At 37.1% G+C, this 15,033-nt stretch overlaps 1 protein-coding gene across 1 annotated transcript in view; it reads left to right on the top strand.

Moving 5' to 3' along the window:
• The window catches only part of cacna1ea (calcium channel, voltage-dependent, R type, alpha 1E subunit a), a 232,909-nt gene that overhangs the window by 109,692 nt on the left and 108,184 nt on the right, over positions 1 to 15,033 (top strand). Inside the window, 1 exon segment of the mRNA XM_030132402.1 lies at positions 9,685 to 9,951. Coding sequence (XP_029988262.1) covers positions 9,685 to 9,951 — 267 coding nt within the window.

Here is a 15,033-nt window from a genome sequence, read left to right as displayed (position 1 = left end):
ATCAAATATATTTAGTATGTATGTTGAAATGTTTAAATGTTGAAAGTTTAAATAAATGAGAAGGTTTATGACAAAAACAGTATCTTTATTGTAGAGTATGTAATTACTTTACAGTTATTAATTTACACTATTAAAATGAATGCAGTAAGGCCTGTTACAGGAGTCCACTATTTGCTGTGATACAAAATACATCACTATTTTACAGTACTGTGACTGGTACTGTAATAGCAATTACAGTACTGTGATTGGTACTGTAATGACAGTTACAGTATTTTATAGGTACTGTAATTTAATATACAGTAAGTATGCTGTAGAATGTAATACAGCAACTTACTTGCTAATTGCTGCCAGCAAGTTACTGTACATTTCACAGTATCTTTGTTGCAGTGCATATAAACTTCAACTACGCTATACAAAAATAAAAATAAAAAGTTTCCAATGGTGTGGCTACTTTCATGTTGAATGTTTTACACAGTACTTTTCTGCTCAGTGTCACTGAATCCAAACTATCACCACACATGTACTAGACATTTACATTGCAGCTTTTTGTAATTCTATAACTGCACAGCCTGATGTTGCCAATTATACTAGATTAGCTTAAAGATTTAATTTGGTTTTAGACTGGTGATGGTGATAGTTCAGGTGGACAACAACTCCCCAAACTTCACCACCTTCAGTTTGTTCTGAACTTGTTGTTCCATAGCAGCTCATTTTGTTGGCCTTTTTCTGGCCTTCAGAACAGGTGCACATTCAGAAGGATGTGGGGGAAGACTGTTGTAGAGAAAAATACAAATTAATCAGTGAACAGCGTCATCATTCTTTTGAGGCTTACATCTAAATGAGTCCAGGTAATGTCTAGGTAAAATCTGAAATGACACAAAACCTCTGTCAGTCCTCCCCTAAACTGTTAGAGATGTATGAAGGAGAAAGAAGAAGCTTGTGATGATGACAGGTGATGGCCTACAGGTGTCCAATTCATCTGAAATGAAGCATGACAGATGTCAACCATCAAGGTTTTTACTTTAACCTAGATCCTGAAGTGGACTTGTATTTATGGTCCCTTTCAATGCACTGATGGTTATCGGTGAATGACCAAACTCTATTTTTTTTTTTTTTTTAATTTCCCTCATCTATACCAATTTGACTGTACATCAATTTTTAGGGCTTTCAGTGCATGATACACAATGTAGCCAAAACATCACATGATAGTCTTTTGCAGTAGAACCATAATCCATGATCTACATAACAGTTTTAATGTAGGCCAGTTACAGCCAAACCAAGGTTTCCTCTAGTTTCCTCAGGTTTCTGGAGGCTGAGGCTATGTATGGTGGCTTTTTTCTTGTTGTCATATCACTAGAAACTGCATTTTTGCATAATTTTGGACTGATATTATTACAATATTGACAATATTTGGGTGGAGTCAACACTAGTCTACATTTTGCTGTACACACAACTCTGTGTTTTCATTAATTAGACTGATAGGGGTAATTTGATCAGCCAGAGTTTCAAAATGAATCAAAAAATTTTTACACTCTAATGTAGCTGTTAATCCTTAAATACCCAAATGTCCATGACTGACTGAAACCATCTACTGATCTAAAATGTTTAATACCTGTTGATCCACTAATCCTATCAATACATGTAAACAATTGGTGTAAAATGCAGTTTGTCATCTTTTCATGGTCATCACATATGACTCATTTGGATGTTCAGAGGCTCCATAGTGAACGTGGAAACTCTGTCATTTTCTACAACATTGAGTCACCAGTAAAACCCATGGAGTTTGACAAATGACAGTGGTTGTAGATCCTTGTTTTATGTTCAGTTAATTATATATTTCATTGAAAATTTCACTTCTTCTTCAGTTTTCTCTGTTTTTTTTTAACCCTTGAATTTACTCTGAGCTTTTATAGACATCAATATGATCATTTAATTAAATATTGAAAAATACCTGATTTACACTGAAAAATGCTAAATGCAGAGGGTGATATAATAACAGGTGATAAATTACTTGGGAAAGACCAAAAAAAAATCATTTGGAAGTTGTGACAAAAATAGTTGTGGATCCATAAGGGTTAAGCATATACATAAATTAGACTCATGACAGAGATCAATTCAATTAAATTTTAATTCAGTTTTATTTGTAGAGCCCTATATCGCAACAAGATTTCCTCACAGGGCTTCACAAAATTAGTTGGATATGATCAGTAGCTGGATCTGCAGCTAATAGAGTATCTCTTCAACCATCAACAACAGGGGGCAGTAGTGAACCAGCAAGTCCTCACCACTTCCTCTGAATTAACCCTCAATCTGTCACTTACTGGAAACAGAGCGGAGTTGTTGTTATTGTTAAGCTTCCTTCCTCAAACAAGAGCTCAGTCTGTCCAAATATCACTGTGCCCTCTAATCTTCCTTTACCATGTCAGCTGATAGTTTACCTTACAGCTCCATTACCTTAGCACTGTTTTAGGTAGAAAACAGTCACAGTGAAATCATAAAAAGTTTGGTTGTTGTTGCACCACATCTTGAACTATAGTATATATAGACAACATCATCTCTGTACAATACCTTGTTGCCATAGAGACAATTCTTGCAGTGACTTGAAGGGGAAAAAAAAGTTAGGATACCCTGGAAAATGTCACAAACACTTTAAAGTACACTTCAGCTCAGTTGAAAGCAATCCAGATGGAATACGCCTCTAATAGACACTATCCAGCATCAGTCACTGGTGTAAGTATTGATATTGCACATCAAAGGTGCTGAGATATAAACTAAATCTCTCTCTTTTTTTCTTCTTTTTAAATAGATCTACTGTAGTTAGGAGAGAATGAAAATGACATAACAAAGAGGAATGGCAAAAGAAAAACCGTTCAGCTACATTAAACCTCTATAAAGATGTGTTTTGATGTGACTGGTTCCCTGTGTTTTGATTTGCTCTTTTATACCCAGACAATTAAAGCCCCTCCCACTGCTGTCAACAGGTATTTGTTGCACTGATGAAAAAGTGTTGACATGTTTTACTCTGCCTCACACACAGATTCTTTATTTCATAATGAGTCTTCACGGCTACACAACTTGTCATTTAGCCAGAGATTAACTTTGTCCTTGGTTTTCTCTTCTACCCTCCTACCTACCTGACTTGGTTTTAAAGTGCTCTGCAAAGGAACAGGGCTTAGAAAATGGAAGTACTCTGAGTTTTTTGTGCAATGAGTCCATCATTTGGTAGTAGTTGCTTTCTAAAGTAATACAGTATGGGATCCAGACTTGAAAATCTATTGTAATCCTGTCACCAATTATTTATTAAGATGCTTAACCTTTTACTTGAGCAAATATATGAGTAGCCTAAGTTTTCCATTTTTCTCCCCTGAAGGTATTTTATTTCTGTTTTTTAGAGTGTTATTAATATTCTGCTGTCATCTTCTGTGCTGTACATGTGGTCCTGTTGTTCTTGCTGAGTTTGCACACATCTTGACACTGAAGTTGTCAAAGTGTCTGAATCTGTTATTTTTAGCGCTGCACATAGATCTTACCTTCACACCAGTAGTGACTTATGAAGTATATCAGCTCCTTCTCATTTTCTGTAGAAATCGATGTTGGACTGAGCTGCAAAAACATGAAGTCAGTTTCAGCTGTAGGTGCCATTTTCACCTAAGTTATCAATGCCAGAAACCTGTAGCATGTAAGGAGTTCAGATAGGACTGACCGTGTAGAAAAGCACAAGTACATTTGTCCATCATTTGTACATCACATGATAAACCAACACAGTCAACAGTCATGATATGACACTAATACACTATATTTAATTCACTTTTACATAGCAGATCTTTTTTCCAGTGAAAAGAATGATAATAACCAGGTTTCAGGTTTTACAAACCTGCCAAGTACCTGTGTTCACATGTGCTATTTTTGAATAGAGATCGCTGTTCACACCTCAGTCCTGTGGCACCGAGTCTTATTATCAGTGAACGGACTGTCAAGCTGCTGTCATGACAGCAGGTAACCTTGGTAACCCCGTGTTCCCAGGCTGGAGTTTTGTAAACTAAAACTCACCCAGAGCTCTTGCAGCTGGTACAGCATTGTGCAAAAGATAAGGAAATAAGGTCCCAATAATTCTGTAATATTTACCCTCTGTCATTTTTCTGATGTAATTTATAGACACTCTCTGTAGTTAAAGAGCTTTACAGATGTTTAGGAAATATAAATTAAATTAAAGATGGACCATCATTGTAGCTTCTATGTAAAGTTTACTTATCATTTAGATTAGAGATGCTTAAAGGTTCAGTGTGTGATATTATGTGTTCAGTAGGTTGTAATCATACTCTTAAAGTAAAAAAAAACAGTAACTGACTTTGAAAGCAATCCATTTACAATTTCTTACAATAAATGTAAATTCAGCAAAAAACCTGTCAATGAAGCTGTCGGTTTGTAATTTTACAGTAAAATATTAAACAAATTGGCAGTAAGTATTTAAGAATATTTATATATTATTATTATTGTAAACTGTTTATACTAAGTCTTGCTATAAAACCCAATGTCTTAAGAATAAAAGTAAGAATAAGAATTCAAATAGGTCTTTTCTTAACAGTCACATGGTGTTTCATAGAGAAATTAAATCATAAGCAACTTAAAAATAGGAGCAGGTTTAAAAGGCCTATCTCTGTAATGTTATATATTATATATTTGTGACAAAAATAAATAAATACAGCTTTACATTGGGAACCAAATACAAAAAACGTATATAAAAACAATATGTAAATTTATGCCATTCTATAGCATTTTTTGACTTAATTTATTATACAAATCCTGGGTTGTTGGTGTCTGCAGAATCCTTTTCACTAGTTTGGTATCTACTAAATTAAAACTAAAATGTATGTGAGAAAAAAACACTATTAACTGAAAGTATTTTATACCACAAAGAGGCTCAAGCTGCTTGCTCATTGCCTTCTTCCGGGAAACAACCATTATCCTTCCACCCTAATCATTCCTGTCGTTAACCACTAATTCCCATAATTCACCCCTCACCTCTCAGCTGAGAAAGCTGCCTGCACTCTCATGCTGCTGGAACATAAAACAATGTACTGATATTTCACTTTTACTGGTGCACAGAGGAAGGAGCAAAAAGTAATATTTGTATTATTAAAAACAACCAAGTGAGTTCGACTTTGGCTTATAATACAAAGAGCCCTCTGGGGAAGAACCAGCGCTGTCTTTTTCACCATTTATAATGAGAGCACGTCATTTTTCCAACTGTTATGTGTTCTATTTTTAATGCCTGTAATGTGTTGGAGCTCTAATGAGTCGGAGGACACACGCCATTGATCACTGCCTTTGTCACACCACCTTCACTAAATACCCATCAGTGTCAGTGTCATGGTTAACTCTCTCCTGTGGTCTGTCTTTTCTCTCTTTCACCTTTCTGTCAGTATGAGTGTACTCTCCTAGCATGACAGTATCTGCAGTGACTCTCCTGTGTATCTCTCAGCGCTTTCCGACTTGTCTAACTTGCCTGTGACTTACAGCGTCAAAGTGTTACACTTAATTTGCAGAGAAGATCCATAACATTTTGAATCAACCGTAATTTTGAGTAAAGGCTACACTGTGATGTAAGTTTATCGTCACATCTCTATTCTGCTGTAGTAATGTCATACAGCAGTATCATGGTCTAAACTGCAATGTAAACTAGAAAAATACATAATCAGAGCAATTCAAGAGCCTTTATTTACAAGAAATTTACTGAAAACTTTAAAGTAAACAGGTTCTATTTATAGTTCTGTCCCATAATGGACCTTCATGTTAGATTAGTGAACTCTAAACAATGCAGTTTGTTGCTGGATTGATGATTAGTTGTTTTGAATGAGATGAGAGAGAAAGATGGACATTGTAATCTGGGGACCTGTGGTGATTTGTAAATTTGTAAGTTTTACACGAATACATGTGGGAGCTTTTTAATTCGATATGTAACAGTCTCTATATACATAAAGTTTTTAAACCAAGTAAAGCTACAAACTGTTCATTCAACAATTAACAAAAGGTCACAAAAACAGAATCTGTGGATTACTTTCATTGGATTTATTCATTTATTAAATTCATTCATCATCGGTGGTGTAGGTGTAGTTGATTCTGATTTGAATTGATAAAGCACTTTGTGACTCTGTCTGTGAAAAGTGCTCTATAAATAAAATTTACTTACTTACTTACTTAGTCATTAGTACAGCTAGATGGTCCCATGTTATATCCCCACTCAGACTCAGGTCTTTCTGTATTCAGTTTGCTTGTGAAGTGAGTATTCTTCATTTCCCCTGGTATATGTAAGTTAATTCTCCTATCGGTGTCCTTGGTTCCTGAACACCTTTAATGGCAGCTCACTGCTCCTAATGTGCTAATGCTAATACTAATTCTGTGTGTATTAGGAGGGTAAAACGCAGAGACCGAATATTCCCACAGGGATGATAAAGTGAGTTAAATTTTTAAAAAGAAAAGAAAGAAAAGGGAAAAATATGTATCGTGTTAATGACTCCAAATCACAGGGATGTTGATTTTTCACAGGACTAATAGGTACACAGGGAATAGCTTTATAATATAAAAGTGTTATTGGTAAAACATGAGATACACTAATAAATTTTGGCTTGTAATGCAAAGCTATGCATTTACAACTAGTATCCACAATACATTTTAACCTCCTGAAAACAAGACTTTAGGAAACACCACAGATACCGTCTTTCTGCTATGACCTGACTTGTTCCAGACTTTTGGACTTTCCAGTTTGACTCAAACCACATTTGTTGGTGTGAGACACTTCACAAGACAGTGTGCACCAAACAGCCAGCTGGTGTTTGGATCAGTCAAGTAGGTGGTCTTGGTCCAGATCAAGGTTTCAAAATTATGCAAGGCTATCATGATGAAAAACAAAAAAAATGAAGAAAAGTAATGGAAAAAGTAAAAAATTTGGTAAATTGATAAAAGAAAAGAAGACATCAGCACTGACAACCAGCTGTTAGTTCAATATCAATCAATCAAATTTCATTTATATAGTGTCAGATCATAACATAACATAACATAACATAACATAACATAACATAACATAACATAACATAACATAACATAACATAACATAACATAACATAACATAACATCCAGAGCTGGTCTACACCAGACTCTTAATGAGCCAATTTACAGACACCCAACAGAATCCTCCAGGAGTAAGCATACTGAATTCCAGCCACTTCTGTTCTTGTTACCTCTGTTAGCAGCAGCTGTGCAGTTAAATTCTGAATTTTATCTTGATACTGACTCATTCACAGCAGGAAAGCTCTTATTGAGGCAGTTTGTGTCAGTGTCTTATCAGCTCCCTGATCATGTGATTTGCATTTCAGCAATGTTAAAATTTCAGAAATTAACTTTAAGATGAAAGATGGAGATTATCAGCATTTTAAAATGAAAAGGCATCAGTGTAAAGATTATAAGGTTATGAGCAGAACTCCAGAGACAGTTCTGTTGTACAATTATACATAAGTGGAGCCCTTTGTGTTCAGAATCAGGAAAAACTTTATTATCCCATATGGGAAATTTGTTTTGGACAACAGTACACATTGCTACATTCACATTCGGACACATACAATAACAAAATACAGTCACAAAGTATTCGAGTCAGCATAATCACAATTATGTATTACACATAATCTATGCATTGCACCTTCCCCTCCAAGGTAAAAATAAATAGAATAAATATAATTAATTGATACAACAAATTAATTTAAAAAGATGGGAGTAATTCCATTCCTTAAAGAGTAAAGAGAGTAATTCTACACCATATGACTTTCTACTGTAAAATGTATACATTGAACCAACACATGAGGGTGAAAGTGTCTTTATAGGGTATTTGTCAAGTGTGAAAAACAGACAATGCATAATGGAGGAGCGATGTCCCATTTGTACAAAAGTGTGCTTAGGCAATAGATATAGATCTTAAAGAGGCGTTTAGACTTAACTTTCTTTCTTTTTTTCTTTCTTGAAAGCTGCTTTTATTGTGTGTGTTATTTGTTTTTTTGCAACTCATTTTTCTTGTTCCACTTCTGAGGTCTAGGGGTGAGGATAGACGATGTGTCTGTCTGGATTTGAGTGGTTGCAGTGTATATTATATATCGCTTTGTCCATGAGTGTTTTGTGAGTTCTCTTCAATATGGTGGAAGGGTCTACCGTTTCGATAAATTCCATAGCCACCTTTGTGGTTTTGGAATGGTCCAGCTCCTCAACAGGTACTTGTCATCCTGTTTACCCCTTCACTTGTAAAACCTTGTCCTCAAGAGAATGTACAAGATCACTTCCAGGCAGCTCACAGCAGCCTGACGCCCCCTCACTATCAGCCTGGCAATAGTAGGTTCTGAACTCTGTAATTATGCACCGATGCTCTGCTGTCCTCCGATTGGCTTACTGACAGTGGGTATTTCAAAATAGGTGTTTATAGCCTCCATCAGGTCTGATGCGTGACCAGCACTCATTTTGTACACCCCACAGGCGTTTCTATACAGGGTGGACGCCACAGGTGGCTGCCTGTGAGGATTTTACAATAAATGGATGCACATTTCACCAACATTAAGTCAATGAGGATCTGTGCTTATATTAGAACTAAGATGGTAACCGTCTGTCTGATGGTCAGTACAGGATTCATTGATTTAAACAATCTCCACCCCTCCATCTGGAGGCAACGGGGTTTGTTTACATTAAAACGCAACGAAGAAATTCATGGTTTACACATTTCTCTTATTTTTATTTGTTGGTGATCAGATGTAGGGCCAGTGGAATGCATATGTAGGGGATGGGCAAAGGTTAGTAGAAGTATATTGATGCTGTCGCATTAGGAGACACTGTTGTGTCCTTTCCTCCTGCTGTTCCGGTGTGAGGGGAAAAAGATCCAGTACTTGACTAACCTACTGCAGACGGATTGCCTTTCTGTAATGGTACACTGGTGACAGCTCTCCGTGTTTGCGACGCGCCTCGTTTCGGGGAAAATGTTATGGAAAAAGCCAAAGTTTTTCCCCCCCCTTTTTTTTTTGGTCATGCTCTTACGCATGCGGTAGGATGGTGCTCTTATGTTAGGTGGTCAGCAGTGAAGAAGGAAGAGACGAGACAGCAGTGATGTGCTCTGAATTTGTCAGCGAAATGTTTCAGTTTATTTAAAAATCCACGGATTAACCTTCTCTTCTTTACGCTGAGGATGGTTACAAATGTGACCTGTTGCAGATATTAGTGTTTTGCTTTTTAATGTTTGAATGAAGAAGACACTGAAACAACCATCCAAATGATTTTTAATATTTTGTTTTGTGCGACGGTTTGCTGAATGATGCAGAATTTTAGTTACTTTTTGGATTCGTTTTACGCAAAGCGCACTTGAGAGGCAGAACTGACGTGCTGCTTTCTAAGTGGCTCCACGACGGAGTGAAAACGTGATCAAGCGGACATAAACACGTAAATATTTGGGACTGATTTAGAAGTTTAAAACCACTGAATGTGTTTAGCGTGTAGGACAACACAACTACTGATGGACCAAATCTGTTGAGGGTATCGCCGCCGCTGCTGTCACATCGAGCGCAGCACCGCGCCCTGCTTTAGGAGGACACACAGCCTCCTTTTCCCCGCCTGTCTCACCCTGTCTTCCACCCCCGTGTGTGGTTTATTTTTTGACAGAATGGCCCGTTTCGGAGACGACGTCCCGGGTTTGTTAAGCTCAGGGGATGGAGGATCCGAGCGCAACCGGAATCGCGACGGGGCGGCCGTGTCCACAGGTGGCATCTCCCCAGCGTTCAAGCAGACCAAAGCGCAGCGTGCCCGCACCATGGCCTTGTACAACCCCATACCGGTCAGGGAGAACTGCTTCACCGTCAACAGGTCCCTCTTCATCTTCGGGGAGGACAACATGGTCAGGAAGTACGCAAAGAAAATCATTGAGTGGCCATATCCTTTTTTTCTGCTTCATGGTGTCACTGAATTAAAGCGGGTAAGGTGTGATTGTATACAAGCACATTCATCCAACAAGCAAGGTGGGTAAACTGTTTACAGCCGGACGCATATATTGTTTGGAAAACAAAAAATCACCCATCTATGATCCCCAATCTGAAAATAATCTCCACTCTTTAATTAGTTTACAGTTCCAGGATGGTTCTGTCAACAGTGCAGGTCAGTGTTTTCCCCGCAGATTCACTACTGGAGTGTGTAATTCAGCACCACGGACAGCGCATGATCCCAAACACATAAACACATGCTGTCATCTTTTAATCTTTTGATTTGACATCACATTACTTCATATATCAATGTCTCTTAAACTTCTACCTTACTGTAACCTAAAACAGCTTTTTATGGCAAACTGTACTGACACCATTGCATGCATATAGTCCCCATAAATGAGCTTTGGACCCTTACACAACCACATATAAACATTTAGGATCACTGAAGTTCAAAGTACAATGCAACAAAAGAAGCAACGAAACAGATTTATTGTGCACTACAATCACCACTGTTGACATGGGGTATTATACAATATAACCTTATCTTGACAATCTGAAATTACAAAGAGGTGTTACTGGAAAGTGGACTAGATCAGAGACACCATACTTTCTGTGTTTATGGGTCTAAATAAATTTTTGTTAACAGTAATTACATCCTGCTGTTGCCATCACAGTCACCTTGTAATATTTAGATTTATACTAGGTAGCCGTTCACATTAAATGCAATAAGACTGTCTATTAACTAGACAAATTCATTTTCAGTTATTGCTGTTTCATCAGTGACTGTGTGGCCAGTTGTTCAGACTGAATGTTTTGCTCTCTTGTTGCTGACTATGTTTCCTCTGCCTGTTGCTGAGGCAGACGGCCACATGCAAATGTCCATTGGTGGTGTGTTTGTGCTGCTGCTGAGCACCTCACCAGGTGTCCAGGCCAGGTGTGGCCTCTTCACTGCTATTGTTCTGCTCCATTCAGCAGCTTCCTGTCTGACTGACTGAGCCACCGCTGATTTTAAAAACCCAGAGTATGAGTGCACCTCTATTGTCGATCGCTGTCTATTGTTGTTTCCCTGGGGTTTGCCTGTTCATTGAGGTGATTAAAAATAGAAACAAGATGAATTTCAATGAGAGGAAAGAGGTGAAGTGTGTGTTTATTGCAGTAGCTGTGAGGCACATCTCTCGCACAGGAATACAATTGGTTTTAATTCAAAATATTGTGAGTGCTTTAGTGACCACAGGGAAAGCAGCCAGACTGAATAACCTCTAGGTTAATGTGCTGTTGTGGAGGGAGAGTCTCATTACGTCTAATGAGCTCTACTGTATCTGATTAACAGACATTAACAGGAATTATATGTAATGATGTCTGATCACTGTGTCATCTGGTATTACAATAAGTCATTACTCATTGAGTAATATTCTATATTATATGGTTTACTAATATGGTTTTGAAAGGAGTGATGCTGATCTGAGTGATGTTGTGTTCTGGTCGTCAATATCTACTGTCATTGAGTGGTTCAGTCCACTCTGAGTGATGCTTGAAGTGTCAGGAGGTAGAAAGGTTAAATACAAGTACATGTGATGCTTGTAATTCTATTTAGAGGATGATAAAAATGTAGTTTCAGCAAAATATCCTTCAAACAAACATGGGTGTTATTATTATTACAATTATATTTTCCATTAGAAACAACAAGTCCCATGAAATGCAGAAATCATTACATTAGTTCATCTCAGTACTTTATTTCCTTGATTGCTTAATGTACTTTGGAGTGTTAAATCCCTAAATATATGACATTGGATAGATCATATTCTCTTTTTGACATTGTGTTTATAAAATCAAATTCTAACCTTAAAACATGACTTTTGCAACCACTTGGAGCTAAACTCCACCCACTGCATGATGGTCATAAGTGCCAGAGGGAGGCTGGGGGGGATGGTTGGAACGGTTTCATGTTCCCAGTTGTTAAATGAATGAGGTCTGGTGAGTTCACCTTCAGGACTGTTGTGATGCACACCTCTGATTATAAGTATTTATATCAATTAATTTTTTTAGGCAGATAGAAGTAACCATAATCCCAAATGGTTGACTCTATCAGTGTCACAGTGAGTGGACACAAGATCATTTTAAGATGAGAAGCAGGATCACCAATGCCAGTTAAAACAAATTAGCATATGTTTTTATTTTATTTTATATTTGCCCCAGCACTTTTTTGTCTCATCACATCCAGTTTACAGCTCATATACATATAGCTTATTTTAGTGTGAAAAATGTCTTTAGTCCTTAAAAATCCTTGACCCATAGGAGCCATGAAAGAAATTATTGTCAAAAATCATTGTTATTTCATGGTTATTTTAGCGTCTAAAGCCCAGTTGACGTCTGAGTACGACAACACAAACACACGCACAATGACACTAACACATCTCGTAAAGGTCAGCCTTGTGTTTGGAGAATGACTTTCCACTGCCACCTTGCTGTAAGAGGCTCTTTTTTTTTCTCTAAGTGCTCAGTTAACAGCAGATGATGAAATGAGGAATCAACCAAAAGTTCAGTAACACTGGATCTAAATGGGTGCATGTGTGGACTTACAAGAGCATTAACACACTGCATGTTTTGGTATTGGTTTTACTTACTCTTTTTAGACCCTCTTATATACTAAGGGCTGACTGTGTGAGGGTGTGATTACCAGCTTACCTGCCAGTGGTTGTAGTCGATAGAGGGCTGATGGAGGCTTGGCAGGGAAGAGACAGAGCTAATGAAGCACACAACACATTTTATAGTGGCAGGCCTGGGGAGGACTGGCAGCTGCTCCTCCTGTCTGATCCCCACTGGGAACTCCCGCAGTGGGAAGTTTCCTATTGAGAAGGTACACCTCTAAATAATTGATTGCTAGATTTAATAGTGTTTGTTTCACCATAGCACATGGAAATAATTATGTGTGTACACTTACTACTGGTCTGATCACTTTTTATCAGAGTGGGTAGAACGGAATGTACTTTTGGTTTTATGAAACAAGAAATGACAATAGTACACAAAGGTTATTCTGGTCTAGAGGCCTGACAATTAAACTGAAAGGTGATGAGTAGTGAAGTTTTGGAGTATTCATGTTAATTAAGGCTACATTTAAGGTTGTAAATTATGTACATATGCCTCTAGAGGAGGCTTTAACTTCAGAAAGCCCATTAATTCCTCTCTAACTAAATTGTATCCTTGTATGAAAAATAGAGATGGAAAATTAACAAGGAAATGACCCTTGAGTCCCCAGCATAGTTATGCCATTACTCTCATTTCTTTCCAATTACACATTAAAAAGCAGCTTTTCTGCTTATTGCTTGCCTTTTTTTTTTTTTTTTTTTAATTTCTAGGCTGAATATAGCTCATGATATCAAATAAATAAAATTATTCATACTCTTACTCATGAAGATAGACAAGACAGATCAGTAAATGTATTTAAAAAGAAAAGAAAAAAAAGAACAGTGCTGTAGAGGCACATCCAAGACACTAATATGAAGTAGACACAAATAGGAGAAAATGTGTGGATTAATAAGAGGGCAGACAAACATAAGCAGCAATTACACAAGGGACAAATAAAGTGCAAACAAGCAAAAGCAGCTGTGATGGGATCAGGATAAAGCTAAAGAAACTCTGATTTTCACATAATTCAGAAAAAACACCTGTCTATTTATAAATGCATTTAAGGGAAGAATGGAAGAGCTGGTTCTGAGTTGATTCGGTTTACGGTCAGAGCTGCTGTGTATAAAGATAACTCAATGAACTATGGCCATGTAGGTTAGTGAGTTCAAGCATTCCACTCAAGGTGTGATGGTGAGACTACCCACCTTGAGGCTGATGGAGAATCATCTGTTTCTACATGTTGAAATTTTATGGGGAACTGAAACCCTTATATACTCTATTTGGAACCACTGGAGTTATTTGTGAAAACCTGTGTTTGTATGTGTTGTGGAGATGCAGTTAATGATTAATTTTATAATCAGTTAATCTATTGATTATTTTCTTTGATTGAATTTGATTAAACAATTATTTGACAATTATTTGAAGTAAAAAACATTACAAATGGGGAAAAAAAAACATGTCTGAAGATGACAAAGAACTTTATTCCAGAACCAGCTGAAACAACAACCACAAAAAGTATACAATAATATAACAAACAGTACAAGAATAATAAAAGTATATACGAAAATATCTATAGATATAAACAACAAACAAGTCAAATGACATCTACAAACAATATGTGCACTGCAGTCTTCAACACATTTGCATCCAACTTACTAACTTACCAGCAACTTAAGATGGAACTAGCATACAACTCAAAAAAATAAAGACAAATAATTTTCAGTTTCATTTTGTATTAAAGCTTAAAAGTTTAAAGGAATAAGTGATGGTTCTAATGAAGAAAGGTGAGCATATAGGCATTTTTTGCCCTTTGTCCTCATGTCTTTGTCTGTTTGTCGTTTGCCTTGATCCTGGCATCATGTACATCACAATGAGCGTCTGTGTGAAACGCAACAGTGGAACCAATGTCTAGCAGCAGCGAAATTATGTAAACAAAATGTGGACTCAGGAAAATTTGAATCAAATAATTTTTTAAATTGATTCAAGTTGAAAAATCTATTAATCTTTTCAGCACTCATGTGTTGTACCACTTCCTGAATTGGCTGGTTTGTTTGTGAGTTTATATCTGAATTAATGCGTTAAAACAACACGGTCAGAAGTGCTGTTATTGTTGGACAGATCTTTTTGGTTGGAGGAGCACCTCAGGGTTTCAGTTCCCAGTGGGAAAAGACTGTATATAGTATAGTATCGGCTGCTATTAAACTGATATTGATTTTTATATGTGAGCCTTTTTAATCTGGTAAATGAGTACAAAAATACTCAAATTAACCCTTTCAGAGACTGTTGTAGTGTTTTGTGATTCTCTGTCCCTGAACTACTACTGTCTCACATCCACCTGGACAATCAGACCCTCCTTGATCCCCCCAAAGCCTCTTTCTGTCTGTATAGCACTTCTCAGAATCATGCT

Source organism: Sphaeramia orbicularis, chromosome 4 (genome assembly GCF_902148855.1).
Source record: "Sphaeramia orbicularis chromosome 4, fSphaOr1.1, whole genome shotgun sequence".
NCBI lineage: Eukaryota > Metazoa > Chordata > Actinopteri > Kurtiformes > Apogonidae > Sphaeramia > Sphaeramia orbicularis.
The sequence above is the reverse complement of the archived record's forward strand: the minus strand, read 5'-3'. Positions and strand labels throughout refer to the sequence as shown.